Below are 15,503 nucleotides of genomic sequence, written 5' to 3' on the forward strand. Positions count from 1 at the left end.
GTGTGGAGGTCATGGGTGGCCTGAGTTGCAAACAGCTCTTCAGTCAGTGTTTTCAAAACGCCAGTTCAGTGTTTTGAACACAATAAGGGTAATATACAATACACAATAAGTGTATAATAGCCTTATACACCAATATCTTCCTAAGATTTTCTTAAATCTAAAGTGCGTTCAAATTTGCAAGTGTTTGTTTTTGGCGAACGTTTGCAAACACTCGCAAACTATGAAGATAAACTATGGGGCACCTAACCCCTTCACTGTGTGCTAAGTGTGTTTCACTAATTCACGGATTGGGATAAAAAGGATCAAAAGAGTATATAGTTAGACATACTGTAAAAGGTGCAAAAGTCGCGGGCACATTTAACTGCAGATTTTGCATGCGCACACTAAGTCACAAATCTGTAACAGTAAATTTGAAGTCTATGGAATCAAAACAACGCCATAAACTACATGGGGGCTACGGGTTCACAAATCCTTGTAAGTATGTATAAGTATATATACTCTTTTGATCCCGTGAGGGAAATTTGGTCTCTGCATTTATCCCAATCTGTGAATTAGTGAAACACACACAGCACACAGTGTACACACAGTGAGGTGAAGCACACACTAACCCGGTGCAGTGAGCTGCCTGCTACAGCGGCTCTCGGGGAGCAGTGAGGGGTTAGGTGCCTTGCTCCCTACACATAAAACGAAGCACCAACAACGTAGTTAGCGAACCCAGAGTTTATTACAGAAGACTAAAAGAAAGCTTACCAACTGTCCCCCCTACCACCTGCTCCTCTCGAAGGAAAGTCCGTATAAGGCATTATCTTCCGGCAATAAACGTCATGCTCTGTGTGAGATCTCAGTCTTCTGTGAGATTAACAGTCTTCTGTAATAAACTCCGGGTTCGTTAACTACGTTGTTGGTGCTTCATTTTATGTGTAGGGACCTTGAGCAAGCTACTGACGAGGTTTGATGCTGTTTTGAATGCCGGCTGATTTGACAATACCAGACCAAGAAGCCATGGAATTTTCTTCGTACAGGTACAGGTCTTGTAAAACAGTCTTTTTAATAAACTCCCAGTACACTTATACTACTGCAGAAGTATGGTGCTATTTTGAGCATGATAAGTGGTTAAAAAAATGTTCCTTTTGGATATGTTTGGCAGCCTGCCCTAGGACTTCCACTGTTGATTGGAGGTTGACTGGAGGTTGATTTTGCTTACAGCAAAAAACTTGTTGCTAGAGTAGCTTAACGTTTAGATGTCGCTATCGCGTCTGTTGACAACAGAAATACAGAAAATAGCGATTAATGCATTCATCAAGTAGAAGGATGTTTTGGCCGTTATCCCTACAGGATTCACGGTAGGCTATCCAATTGTGTTCAGAATCTTTTTTTCCCTTGTATCGGTTGAAATATGCCCCATAATCATGTCTCAATGCTCCAGTTCCAGACTCAATTCTGATTAAAATTGAGTTGGCTACGTCAGGCTTGTGTACATGGGTTTTAAGAGCAAATTTCTTTGTAAGAACGATCGAAGAATGATACTCAATGACTTTTTCTGATGGAAAACTACCAGTCAGAGAAACACAGTTCCAATTGGAACTATCCAATTTAACTACCAGGGACTGAAAACAGAATGATTTTCATTTCGGTTCGTTCTAAAAAAACTTTATTTTTTCGTTCCCGTTCCAGTGTTCCAAGGCCACTCCTCTAAATGGTAACCAATTAGAACGTTATAGAAGAATGGTTGATAATGTTCCTTTAAAAATGACATTGCCTTGTGATTTAGGCTGCATAATTGGAAAAGGCAGTAAGATGGTGTTGGATATGAAAATCCTTTTTTGATCAACTCATAATAGGCCTAGCATATTATACAGGGGAGATACTGATTCATAAAATCTGACTAAATTCATCCTTTGAGGGGTCTGGGGAACACTGTGTGGGCAGGTGACTTTCCAAGCCTATGACTTTTGAATAATATTTAAAGAAAATTAATCTGAACGATACGTACCGTTATTAACCGGTTATCTAAAATTGAAAATAGTGTTTTCACTCCGGAACAAGTGAAGTTTGTTTTGTTCCCGTTTTTGGTTACGTTCATCCAAAAATTTAGTTTGATTCCGGTTTTCGTTCTTTGAACTGTTTCTAATCCCTGTTACAGTACAATTCACTTGGTTTGATACGGTTTTGTTGGTCAGGGCATTCTTTTGCTGTTATCAAAATGATTATTTGAAAATCAAATTTATGCATGTGTCTTTTTAGCATACTAGTACAATATTCTAATGAAATTCGCATTACAGGCTGGAAGAGAGCTACAAAGCTCAGAAAAAAGTTGTACAACAGGAAGCTGAGGAACTCGGAACACAGGTTGCTCAGATGGAGAAACAACTGCATTGCCTTCAGACAGAGTTGGATTCTCAGAAAGAGGCTAATCTTCGCTCACCAAGCCAAACCATGAAGAATCTTGTGGAGAGCCTTAAAGCTCAGCTTTGCCTTAAGGAAAAGCAACAGAGGGTTGTCAATGTTACAGTAATTGATTAATGAAACAAATCAGATACTTAAAACTTAAAAACTCAGAATTATCTGTACGTAACATTTGTTTTATTTCTACCAGTTGAGTATATTTTGCAATGAAAACTATGTTTCTGACAGGCATTGAGCAAGGCACTACTAGAACTGCGTGCTGAGATGACCTCCCATGCAGAGCATCAAACAATTATCAGTGTCACACAGAGAGAAGAGGAGTTAAATATTCAGCAGATTGTTGACAAACACACCAAGGAGTTGCAGGTTAATTTACATGCCTTAAGTTGGATGTAGAGGTCCATTTGTTTCTCTCTGAGCTGAGCTGAATTTTTCTTTATGAAACAGGGCCGTATACAGGAGTTAAATGAGGAACTCTTAAATGCAAAAGAAAGTGTAAGTGTGGCCCAGAGCAAGGAGAGTTCCATGAGGGAGTCCCATGAGGGCCTGGTTGTAGAACTTCAGAAGAGTCGCAGAGCTCAGAGTAAACTGCAGGCTGAGAAGACTGGCTTGGAAGACAAAGTTACTAATCTGAAACTGAGAGTAAAAGGGCTCACCAGCAATTTGCAGGTCAGTATCTCAGATTCCATGCTGCCAAGTAAATTTGCCGATGTAAACCATTGTTTGCATTAGCGAACATTAATTTGCATTAATGTGAACCAATTCTTATCAGTGCATCTTCATCGGTAATCAAATAATTGCAAAGCAAATCACTCGGTACCGAACACTGTACCTTTACCGGTACCGACCGAATTAGGAAGAACAGTACAGTGCATTTTCATGCACTGTAACTAGAAAACGGAATTCCAGGGAATTACCAGTGCATGAAAATGACGCTAGGACAGACATGGTGGTTGCATAGATTAATAAAAGTTGATAGTTTAAAAGTAGACAGTTTAAAAGTTGAATGTAGATAGTTTAAAAGTTGTTAATAGACAGAGTTTAATGGATGTTGATACACATATTTTAATGAATGTTGAAAGTTTAAAAGTTATTGATAGACTGATAGTTTAATGCGTGTTGATAGACAAATAGTTTAAAGGCTCTATATAGGAAGATAGTTGACAATAACTGACAGTTGGAATGGCCCTAATGTTTTTACTATTTTAACAAAGCTAATAATTAGCTTTACTAATTTACTATTTTAACAAAGCTAATAATGTTAACCAAGTTACTTAGCTAACTTAGCTAATGTTTTCTAGCAGTTTTTTTTTTTAAATGTTAATAATGGTAATGCTGTTAACTATGCTAACAATGCTAACCATGTGACTCAGCTAACTTAGCTAATCATTTTTAGCAGTTATGCTAAGTTGCTAATTATGTTAATGATGTTAACCATGCTAATGATGCTAACTAGCTAGTGAGGACTTATTTTGAAACAGTTGAAGGCAGAGGATACAGTTGATGGGAGTCATAGTTGACTGACAGTTACAACAGTTGAACAGTTGACAATAGTTGAACAGTTGAAAAGTTGGATAAAGGGACTTTTATTTTGAAACAGTTGTGGACAGAGGAAGCAGTTGAACAGGATCTGTAGTCTTAATAGAGCCATATTGTATGCTTAAAGCCTGAGACAGAGTATATAGTTTAAAAGTTAAATGTAGATAGTGTAATGGATGTTGATAGACAGAAAGTTGAATGGATGTTGATAGGCAGGTTGTTTAACTCATTGAGTGCCAAAACTATTAAGAGAATGAGACTGCATGCTTAAAGCCTGAGAAACTGACAGTTGATGCAGGTGGCCAGAACACCTGGCCTAGGATTCTAATTGCTTAAGTGCTCTATTATGATGTCATCAGCCCATGTTAAGTCTATGGGGAAATTTTGAATAGTTTTTAATTAATAGTTTAAAAAGTATAACAGTTACAAAGATGAAAAATACAAAGCCCCCATGTCCTAAGTAAGACCTACGTAACATAGTTTGAATGAAGTTTCTACGTTAAACGGTTGAAGTTGCATTAATTGCGTTAGCGGAAGAATAAGAACTAGAAAAGCATTTCCTGAAGGAAATACAGTGCATGAAAATGCAAAAAAATATGATGTAAAATATCATACAGAGTAAAAACAAACTATATTGGTTGCTAGGTAGATGAGGTTTAATATAGTTGGAATGACTGAACAGTTAAATAGGTGGATAGTTTATATAGTTAAATGATTTGCTTGGTAGATAAGGTTTAATATAGTTGGAATGACTGAACAGTTAAATAGGTGGATAATTTAAATGGTTAAATTATTTAGGTCGATAATTGACGATAACTGACAGTTGGAATGGCTCTAATGTTTGCTAGCAGTTATGCTAACTATGGTATCAAAGATAATATTGTTAACTAAGTTACTTAACTTAGTTAACTTAGCTAATGTTTTCATTTTTAGCAGTTTTGCTTAAAATGCTAACTAGCATGCTAACATGCTAGCATGCTAACTATGCTAACCATGTTACTTAGCTAATCATTTTTAACAGTTATGCTAACTATGTTAGCTAGCATGCTAACTATGCTAACCATGTTACTTAGCTAACTTAGCTAATAATTTTTAGCAGTTTTGCTAAAAAATGCTAACTAACATGTTAGCATGCTAACTATGCTAACCATGTTACTTAGCTAACTTAGCTAACTAGCTACAGTGGGTAGGAGTCATAGTTGATGACAAGCAGACAAACAGTTACAATGGCTGAACAGTTGAAAAGTTCAGTAGTTTAAAGGGTTAAATTGTTTAACAGTGAAATATTGTAGTGAGGACTTTTATTTTGAAACAGTTTTTGGCAGAGGAAGCAGTTGAATAGGGTGTGTAGTCTTAATAGGGCCAGTTTGTATGCTTAAAGCCTGAGACTGGCAGTTGATGCAGGTGGCCCGAACACCTGCCATAGGATTCTAATTGCTTAACGGCTCTATTGTGATGTCATCAGCCCATGTTAAGTCTATGGGGAAATTTTGACTAGTTTTTAATTAATAGTTTAAAAAGTATAAAGTTACAAAGTTGAAAAATACAAAGCCCACATGTCCTAAGTAAGACCTACGTAACATAGTTTGAATGAAGTTTCTACGTTAAACGGTTTAAGCTGCATTAACTGCGTTAGAAGAAGAAGAATAAGAAGAAAAAGCCTTGGAATAACAGTACAGTGCATTTTCATACACTGTAATAAGAAGCCTAGGAAGAACAGTACAGTCCATTTTCATGCACTGTAAAAAGCCTTGGAAGAACAGTACAGTGCATTTTCATGCACTGTAACTAGAAATGCAATTCCGAGGAATTACACGAGGGGATGCAGTCTGCTGGTTAGGGTGTTGGTGGGGCTGTTGAGCTTGCTGCTAGCTGGTTGGTAGGGTAATTGTGATACCAGCAAAGGTGCTTTTGGAGTAACCAAATTTGAATCTTGTGTGACATGTCATTCTTAAGATATCATACTCAAGGTGTTTTTGACCTTGACATTTGACCTTCAACCTCCAACCTTCAACTCACTTCATCTTTGAGTCCATAAAAACACTCGTACCAAATTTGAAGCATGTACGTCAAGCCGTTCTGGAGATATAATGCTGAATGCATGAGATATGGCTGGGACTTTTATTTTGACACACAGGAAACACTTTAACAGGATGTGTAGTTCAGGTAGAGGTAGAGATTGTATGCTTAGAAGCTGAGACAGTTGAATTCCTCACAGGTGACACCTGTGCCAGTGTTCTGATTAGCCTGGGAACTGCTCTGAGAACTACTTAACGAGCGCAGCTGGCTCTATTATGACATCACAGCCCCCATTCAAGTCTATGGGGGAAAAATACACTTTTAATTACAAATATCTCAAAAAGTATAAACTTCTCAAAAATGAAAAACGGACAGGACAGTAAAGCCTTGGAAGATCTACGGAACGGTGCTTCAACCAAATTTGTACGTTAAGCGGTTTGGGCTGAATAGCACGCACAAAAAGGTAAAAAGAAAAATAATAAGAAGAAGAAGAAGAAGAAGTCTCCGGATTTCAATAGAGGGGATGCATGTTAAAATGCTAATTATGCTAATTGGCTAACTAGTTAGTGAGCACTTTTATTTTGAAATAGTTGAAGGCAGAGGATACAGTTGATGGGAGTCATAGTTGACTGACAGTTACAACAGTTGAACAGTTGACAGTAGTTGAACAGTTAAAAAGTTGGATAGTTTAAAGGGACTTTTATTTTGAAACAGTTGTGGGCACAGGAAGCAGTTGAACAGGATCTGTAGTCTTAATACAGCCATATTGTATGCTTAAAGACTGAGACAGCCTGAGACAGTGGCTGCAGGTGGCATAGGATTCTAATTGCTATTGTGATGTCATAATCCAATGTTAAGTCTATGGGGAAATTTTAGTAGTTTTTAATTAATAGTTTAGTTACAAAGTTGAAAAATACATAGCTGAAGTCACATAAGTAAGATCTACGCAACACAGTTTGAATGAAGTTTCTATGTTAAACAGTTGAAGCTGTATTAAACGCACAAAAAGCGTTAGAAGAAGAATAAGAAGAAGAAATCGGATAACAATAGAGTGCATTTTCATGCACTCTAATAATATTAATATTAAGAATAATTCGGATAACAGTAGAGTGCATTTTCATGCACTCTAATAATTCGGATAACAGTAGAGTGCATTTTCATGCACTCTAAAAAGCCTTAGAAGAACAGTACAGTGCATTTTCATGCACTGTAATAATAATAATAATTTATTATTAATAATATTATTATTATTATTGTTGCTGTTATTATTAATATTATATAAATTAATATAACTTAATAGTATACTCATGTCCATAAAATAAGGAATGCGTCCATTGAACAATATGTCAATTGAAAAAGGTTCGTGTCATTGCCGCACTTGAATGTGCCTTATTTTTCTGTTACCCGAACACTGTGTCTTCCATTGTCCCTTAGGATATCCTACATAATATACTCTTAAGATCAATATAACAGATGGAATTCCATTATATCATTGATTTATTACTTTTGTGGGAAGTTAATGTAATACATTTTTTTAACCTTCTCACCAACATGATAACTTCCTGCAACATATTAATTACATTGTTGGGAAATTATTACGTAGGCGGGAGTTACAGGCGCCCATAGGCATGACTCTACAGGTTAGTAGAGTCAAAAAAGTGGACTGAAGTGGGTAACCTAAATTATGATGATCTGAATTATTAGTTTAGTGTGTTACAATGTGCCTCTTTGGCCATTATGTCCTTTTATTTTGCAGTATCAGAATGAAAGCGAAAAGAAAGGGTCTTCAGTAGAAGGGTTACAGCAAAGCAAATTAGAGACATCAGAGCCTTCAGATGTTATGGTTGGAAGAAAGGATAAAGACAAGGTAAGTCACCATCCACTATGTCCTCATCTAAGAACTCAGACCATGACTTTCACCATTACATTCTATGTTGTAATTACTTTCAGTTGACTTTTGTTACATTACATTCTTAACATGACCATCAAATTGGCCTTTTTACATTACTTCTTTCTAGGGCTGTCATACGATTATTTTTTTTTTATTGTGATTAATCATAGAATTTCTCTAGTTAATCGCAATTAAATCACATATTTTATTACATGATTAAAATTCTATTACTCATCTGCAGATTTGCATTTCTGAACTTTCCAGAAGTTCATATTAACAATGTAAAGCAATTCTCACCAGTATATCTTGATTGGGAATCTAATGAAGGCAAAGAAAATTACTTTATGAACTTAAAGACGTATTTGATTATTTCAAATCAAATTTCAAACGATGTGCAGCGGGCCTGTGGAGTTGTATTGAGAATAATGAAATCTAATGTAACTGAATGTCGAAAGTGGAGTGCACTGCACTCATGTCGGCACCGGTGTCCGCAGTGCTTTAAGCACCATTCAGCCGATTGGGAGTTCAGAACTGCCTTGGTGTTTATTATCTACATGACTACTGATTAGGCAGAAGCCTACTAGGAAGTGTCTGTGGCAGTTTGAGGACAAGAAACAATGCATCAAAGGGTCAAAATAGTAGCAGTCAAAGAGGATCGTTGATAACAGAAGAAGCGATTGATAACAGCAGATCGCACGCGATTAATGCGATTAAAAAAAATGAAAGTGTTATGCTTGGTCCTTAAAGGAATTATCCGGAGTAAAATGCTACAAAACACTCCAGAGCGTGTTACTCCACACTCGCCAATCGACTCCTACGGACTTTCCCCTAAAGCTGCCAGCTGCAGCAGCAACATTTCCGGAAAGGTACTGGCTTGATGAAATTCATTCTGGACCCTCTATCCGACCACATAAAGACCTCGGGATACTTCGGTTTGGCTTTAGGGACCCTCTACTCACTACCACGTAAGTGTAATGTTGTTTGGAACTGTAGAAGAGGTATAAAAATAGTGTTTTGTAGCGGCGAAATGACATGCCCTGGTCACTTCCAGGCTAACGAGTTTTGACTAAAAACGGTAAAATCGAACTTTCTCAAAACACATCCGAATGACATGATTTTGATGTCAACTCAACGTATGTACTCCCAATCATCCGAAAATTGATCTAAAGTGCATTTTACTCCGGATAATTCCTTTAATCGCATTGCAATTAACGGGTTAATGCTGATATCCCTACTTTTTAATTAATGCAGTTATTTTGTAAGGTGCAAATGCCCATCAAACCCTGTTATGTGAACCCTGTCACCTACTTGCAGACTGACCAATGAATCTGCCACGGTCTCTGACCCTAGTAGCCACTGCCATGCTTTGCCACTGCTGTTTTTTTGTTTTGTTATTAATTACAGATGATAAAGACGTAAGATTATTGTCATTTCGTCAGATAAGAGCACTTCTACCACGCATTCGCTGGAAATAAACTTTTTTTAATTTGATCATTTCAATTATTCAGTATTGGAGCAGGTTTGAGTACAGATGGATCCACAAATGAGTTTTCATTCTTATTAATATTGCGGGATAGGCCATTTTGTCTTTGTGGATGTCTGCACTCTCGAGTGGCCTTCTAGTTAGCATATTAAAATGAGTATGATTGAGGGAGGGTGGAGTGTAATGCTTGTGCATGTGCGCTTAATTACACGTTAATTGGGATGTAGTTAGTATTAGTTTTGGGTCGTTTAAGAGGGGTCTAAAGACATTCCTATTCAACATATACTTAGTTGTTTAAGCGCTTATGTGTTATGGTTTGTATAATGTTGTTTTATTTCAATTGGGCTGTTAATTAATTTGACATTATTGTTTATTATTGATATTCTCCTTAATGTAGTCTTAGCATGTCATTGTTTTTATATTATTGATTGAATGGACATTATTGTTATATTGCCTTTCCCCTTTTTTTCCATTGTTTTTTATTAGGCTATTGATTTAATTGATATTATTGTGTATTATAACTATTCTCCTTATTATATGTGACCTACATTCTAATCTGTTCCCTGTTCAATTTTAAATATTATTATGTTGTTTGTATTTATGTGTCGCTTTGGACAAAGGCGTCTGCTAAATCCATAACCATAACCATAACCATGTACAAGGAAAAGCTGCGTGGAATGCTGTGTACGCACAGTTTCATGCATCAGATTTTTTTTGTGCGTACGCTACTTTCCAGGTTTGCATGTACGCAAGTATGCAGAGTTGTATTGAGAACAATGGAATCTAATGTAACTTAATGTCGACAGTGGAGTGCGCTGCACTCATGTCGGCGCCGTTGTCTGCAGCGCTTTAAGCGCCATTCAGCCGATCATGAGTTCAGAAGTGCGTTGGTGTTTATTATCTCCATGATTAGTATGAATTCCAAGCAAGTTTTTGTACATAAGGCCCCTGTTCAATGCCACAAAAGTGTAATGATGAAATATCATGCTTGAAATCAATGAAGTGTACAGCTACGGGATATTATGGTCATTTCTATGTATAGTGCTTTTGTGTTCACTGATCCATTGTTTAACTGCCTTGTAGTTATAGCATATTTATGGAAAATTTGTTAGAGTAGACAAAAACTGTGTTGGAAAACATTAGTAGTTACATTTTACAACCTTGTCAGTTACTTGGTTTGTTGCATATCTGACCTATTTTCTCTGCTAAATAAGTTCAACCAGGTCAGCCATATTTCTGAACTCGTGTTTGACGGAAACTTGGAATATATTTTTAAATACCAGCTACAGAATGTTCTAGTGTGGTCCAGTTTTGTGAACATCATGTGTTGAAGTGGCACCAAATGTGTTTTTTTTTTTTTTTTGCAATGCAGTCTAGTCATTAACATACAGTTATCCAACACAATTGCATATTTTGCAGTACACATGTATGACATGCATATGAAACTACCCTTATCTAGATGTATAATGTTTTTAAAAATGTTTAATGTCATGAACTGTTTTACAGATGTCAAAAGAAGAGATTACAAGGTGGGAGGAAGCTAAAAAGTGGCAAGCCAAAGTGGAAAAAATACGAAAAATACTGAAAGAGAAGGAAAGAGAGGTGGAAACTTTGTCAAAACAGTTGAATACAACCAAAGATCTCTACACCAGGTTTGATACATTTGTTCATTTTCCTTTGACGGTACTCATCGTAGCATAGTTTGTTAATTGGCATTGACACTTAAAACATACTGCCAGCTCTTCATGTGAGTAGGAGCACAACACAAGTTACCATAAAGGTAATCGCCACGTGGTTTACATGGCTCTTGGTCATTACAAAAATATGTTGAGCCAGTCAAGCAAATTGCCAGTTTAATCAGTTAGAGATGAAGCGCCCAAAGCGGTGACATCACATGCAATTGTAATTCATTATCACCATATTACAAAAAAACTCTGGTCCTAAAATAAAGTATGACCACTAGAAGCAATAGAGGTGACCCCAATGCATATCAGATGGAAGCCATTCATTTAAAGGAGAATTCCGGTGTGATATTGACCTAAAGTGTATTGAAACATGATACCGAGTGTGAACGTATGTCTCATAGCCCATCTCGGCTTGTCCCCTGCACTCCAAAATCTGGCGCTAGTTAGCCGATGCTACCAACAGCTTTTTCAATAGTGGTGCTTCGGCATCGGGCTAGCCATGCAAATAAATCACTGTTTTACACCCATTTACGAGGCTCAATGTATCTCCACACTTCATTGGTAGACTTCCGAGGGCCCTGACATTTAAAACGAGACATTGAGAACTTTGAAAAAGCACTGGTAGTTTACTTACAAGACGATTTATACAGACAGTACCTTCACGAAGTTTAGCGTTTGCAGCCATCTTGAATTTAGTCACGATAAGTCGAGCAACGAGTAAGAATGAACAGGTATGATAAGGGATCAGATTCCAAAAATAATTCAGTGGAAATGCATGGATTCCAGTTTCTTCCAGTAGCAGCAACTGGAATCCATGCATTTCCACTGAATTATTTTTGGAAACAGTGATTTATTTGCATGGCTAGCCCGATGCCGAAGCACCACTATTGAAAAAGCTGTTGGTAGCATCGGCTAACTAGCGCCAGATTTTGGAGTGCAGGGGACAAGCCGAGATGGGCTATGAGACATACGTTCACACTCGGTATCATGTTTCAATACACTTTAGGTCAATATCACACCGGAATTCTCCTTTAATTTCCCGATGTGGACCGAGATATAATTTTTCTCTTAAAATGAGCTATGTAGAATCCCATCAACTCCGCTAAGCTCTAGGAACGCAACCAGTAAGGGGCAATGAGATTACTTTCCCTCCCTATAGTTAATTTTTCTTTTAGTTTTTTTAGACACTGGTTGTCTTCAGAGGCGGTCCTACCTTGTATGATGCCCTGGGCGACCACCCCCTCAGCCCCCAAATGTTGTTGTTCGACACCCCCCTCCTATACACCGCAAATTCTGGTGGATTTAAAACTACTGTTGTCCTATGTAATCGCACAGCTAGAAACATAGCAAGAGGCTAACAACCATTTAATTAACGTTATCCTATTTCATGACATGTTTACTTAGGTTAGCATACAAAGTTAGCTAGCATGCTAGTGGGTTTCCCATTTACTGCCTATGGGTTAATAGCACACTAAGTTAACTGTTAGCGCTGTCTATTGTTCTCAAGCAGTTGGCAGACACTGGAAAAAAATACCAATGTGATGGTTACTTACTCTCACTTATTGACTGCATTTTTCATGTTTTTCAATTACTAAGTCTACAGGCTTTCAGTGGTCTAAGCTAGCAAATAAAAACATAGACATAGGAAGGCAGGACTTCCGGTAGCTGAGCTGCATGGGCTGGTGTATGTGAATTTTGGGGGCGAAACAAGAGTGCAGTCCCCACGTTTTAGGTAACAATGGGGCTTTGTTGAGATTGGTCTGCTTTAACAGTGGCCATTTCAAGTTGTGGGATTTGCATACGAAGAAGGTGACAATAGGCTTTGAGGTTCATTGTATGTCTATTTTACTAACCTACACCAAGGCAAACACAGTTTTACATCATATAACCCCTTTAATGGTGATTAGTACTCTGCAGGCTTTAAAAAGATTCATCATTGCATGTTCTTTTGGATCACACAGCTTCTGTCTGCCTCTGTTTCTGGAGAAAAAAAACATACTAGCATACTAGATGAGGACTTTTTCCAGACTTCAACAATCCGATTTGTTAACTTCTCGTGGTTTCTTACCTTTGCAATATCATTGTGAAAGGTTGGAGGAGGAGAAAATTAATCTACAAAAGAAACTATCACGGAATCGTGGAGTGACTACAAATCAGGTCATGGAAGCACGGAGTCTGGCATCTGAAAAGGAGAATGAGGAATTAAGGAGGAGAAATGCTGAGCTGGAGCAACAGATACAAACTATAAAGTAAGTTAATATTGTGTTAGGTGTTTAAGGCTTAACAATTGGTTAGCAATTGGTTAGCATCTGAATCATTGTGTCAACACTCCACTTTGTGACCTTGAACAGACAACAACAGGCTTTGCCAAGAGATGTTGCAATAGAGGACCTGCACCTTAGGAACCGATATCTCGAAGACAAGATACTGTGTCTGGAGAGTGAACTTTCTAGGGAACCATCTGTAAGTCCCATTTATATATATATATATATATATATATATATATATTACAACTAATATTGATGAAAAAAGTAGGTGTTTCCTGAAGAAAGGAAATGGACGAAGCATAAAAAACGAGAGAGATTGAAGAATGTCTATTCTTCAATCTCTCTCGTTTTTTATGCTTCGTCCATTTCCTTTCTTCAGGAAACACCTACTTTTTTCATCAATGTTAGTTGTAATCTAGTCTAGTTATAATTCATATTCCTATTGCTATTATCAGGACATGGTAATTGCCAGTTATCCCAAACTCATCATTTTAAAGTCACTTTATAGTATTACTATTAATGCATTTTTTTTTTTATGTTGTCTACTTTTCCTGCCTTATTTCCAGTTATTTTTTGGGGGGGCTTTTATTTTTAATTCATTTCTACAGCGAGCTACTAAAGGGAATGGTCCGTGTATGATTCATTCATTCGTTTTTCCATTTAAAACCGACAATCAAAAAATGAAAATGCACTTGTTTTTTGTATATCTAAAACCAAAATGAAAAACGTGTATAACAAGTTTTTTTTTTTTTACATTTTCTGATTTTGTACTCAAAACAAGAATGGACAAATCAGATAAGTCACCGTTGTCCTCAAATAGAAAGCATAGCCTACAACGTTAATTTAACCAATTCTTCCGGAAGTCAGTTAATTGTTAAACAACATTTGGATTAGTAAACTATGTCTACAGGTACGGGGGTTTAAAAACTGAGATTGTTCCTTTGTATTGCAATTCTATCCACACGGATAGGCTAACCAAAAACAGCTGTTGAAGGCTGAATACGTCAAAGATATGACAATATTGCCCAATCAGAGGGCTGACAACATGTTAAATAAAAGGGAAAACGTCACAATCTAAAAACTCTGCAACAGTTTTCGAAAATCTCCACTTTGGCCAGAGTTTATATATATATAGTGCCCGAAAACTGAGTTTTCGTGTGAATGAAAGGCCTAAACGCATTTAAAAATACTCGGCTACCTATAGACATGGCCCAGGTTATTATGTCAGAGACTTTTCTGGCCATAGACATATATAATATGAACTTTGATTATGTAAACTGAAGGGTTTCACGTTTCAAGTGGTTTTCCACTTTTTATTTCCACTCCGTTGATTTCAGAGAAGCAGGAGGAGGTTTGAGTTAGGTTGATGTGTTTTTTTAGTGTCTGCAGCTTCAAGTTTGAGTAGATAATATTAATGCACAGCACTTCAACACGCGTGTGCACGTATTTTAATAAATAATAATAATACATTTTAGTTCTTACATAGTGCCTTACAAAGAACTCAAGGTCGCTTTTCAGAGTAAATACAGTGAAAATAACAGAGATAATAATAAACACAAATATTAAAAACAAATAAAAAAAACAATAATAATTAGGGATGCACGATATATCGGAGGCCGATATATTATTGGCCGATGAAAAATGTAAAATTTCATCGTTCCGATAACAGAATTCCGGCCAATAATCTGTACCGATATTTTTTAAATCCCTAATTTCCTAAGGCCCGCCTGGCTACACTGAGCTACTTGAGCTTGGTTGGCTATACTTCCTCCTCAAAATAATGTCAGAGGTGTGGATATATTTCACCATTCTAACAAGATATGTGGATCTGCGCTGAATCTGAGCAGCCCAAAATCCTCTTGTGAATGATCCTCCGTTTAATCTAAGCAGAGCGGAGCTCAGCCTTCGTAGAGCCTTCTTGTGCTGGTGTGTTTGCATTTTACTGTGCTAGTCGGGGAAACAAATAAACAAACTCGATGGGACAAGAAGATAGTTGTATTTTGTGTTATATTTGCATTTTGTTTGCTTGGGTTTTGTATTATTACCGAGGTTAACCATTCCTGCCTTAGTTACAGACAGGTCATCATTATAAGTGATTAAAATCTTAAAAACCCCTTTCATTTCGGTTGCAGGAGGTTGTGCGCAACAGAGTAAACGGACACAAGAGACAGTCCGAGAAGTTGCAGCTTTATTCAGTTACCCGCAGTTGAAAC

General features: G+C 37.1%; 1 protein-coding gene across 6 annotated transcripts in view; it reads left to right on the plus strand.

Moving 5' to 3' along the window:
- cep290 (centrosomal protein 290) overlaps positions 1 to 15,503 on the plus strand; it is a 203,950-nt gene that overhangs the window by 169,464 nt on the left and 18,983 nt on the right. For 4 of the 6 annotated variants that reach the window (XM_042108679.1, XM_042108681.1, XM_042108683.1 and 1 more), the window contains 7 exons: positions 2,283 to 2,511; positions 2,635 to 2,772; positions 2,854 to 3,075; positions 7,721 to 7,831; positions 10,845 to 10,990; positions 13,114 to 13,272; positions 13,375 to 13,486. In XM_042108679.1, the coding sequence (XP_041964613.1) occupies positions 2,283 to 2,511; positions 2,635 to 2,772; positions 2,854 to 3,075; positions 7,721 to 7,831; positions 10,845 to 10,990; positions 13,114 to 13,272; positions 13,375 to 13,486 (1,117 nt within the window). The remainder of the gene's footprint in view (positions 1 to 2,282; positions 2,512 to 2,634; positions 2,773 to 2,853; positions 3,076 to 7,720; positions 7,832 to 10,844; positions 10,991 to 13,113; positions 13,273 to 13,374; positions 13,487 to 15,503) is intronic. The other 2 variants (XM_042108680.1, XM_042108684.1) reach the window with 1 other exon arrangement.

The sequence above is a fragment of the Alosa sapidissima genome, chromosome 11, assembly GCF_018492685.1.
Source record: "Alosa sapidissima isolate fAloSap1 chromosome 11, fAloSap1.pri, whole genome shotgun sequence".
Lineage (NCBI taxonomy): Eukaryota > Metazoa > Chordata > Actinopteri > Clupeiformes > Clupeidae > Alosa > Alosa sapidissima.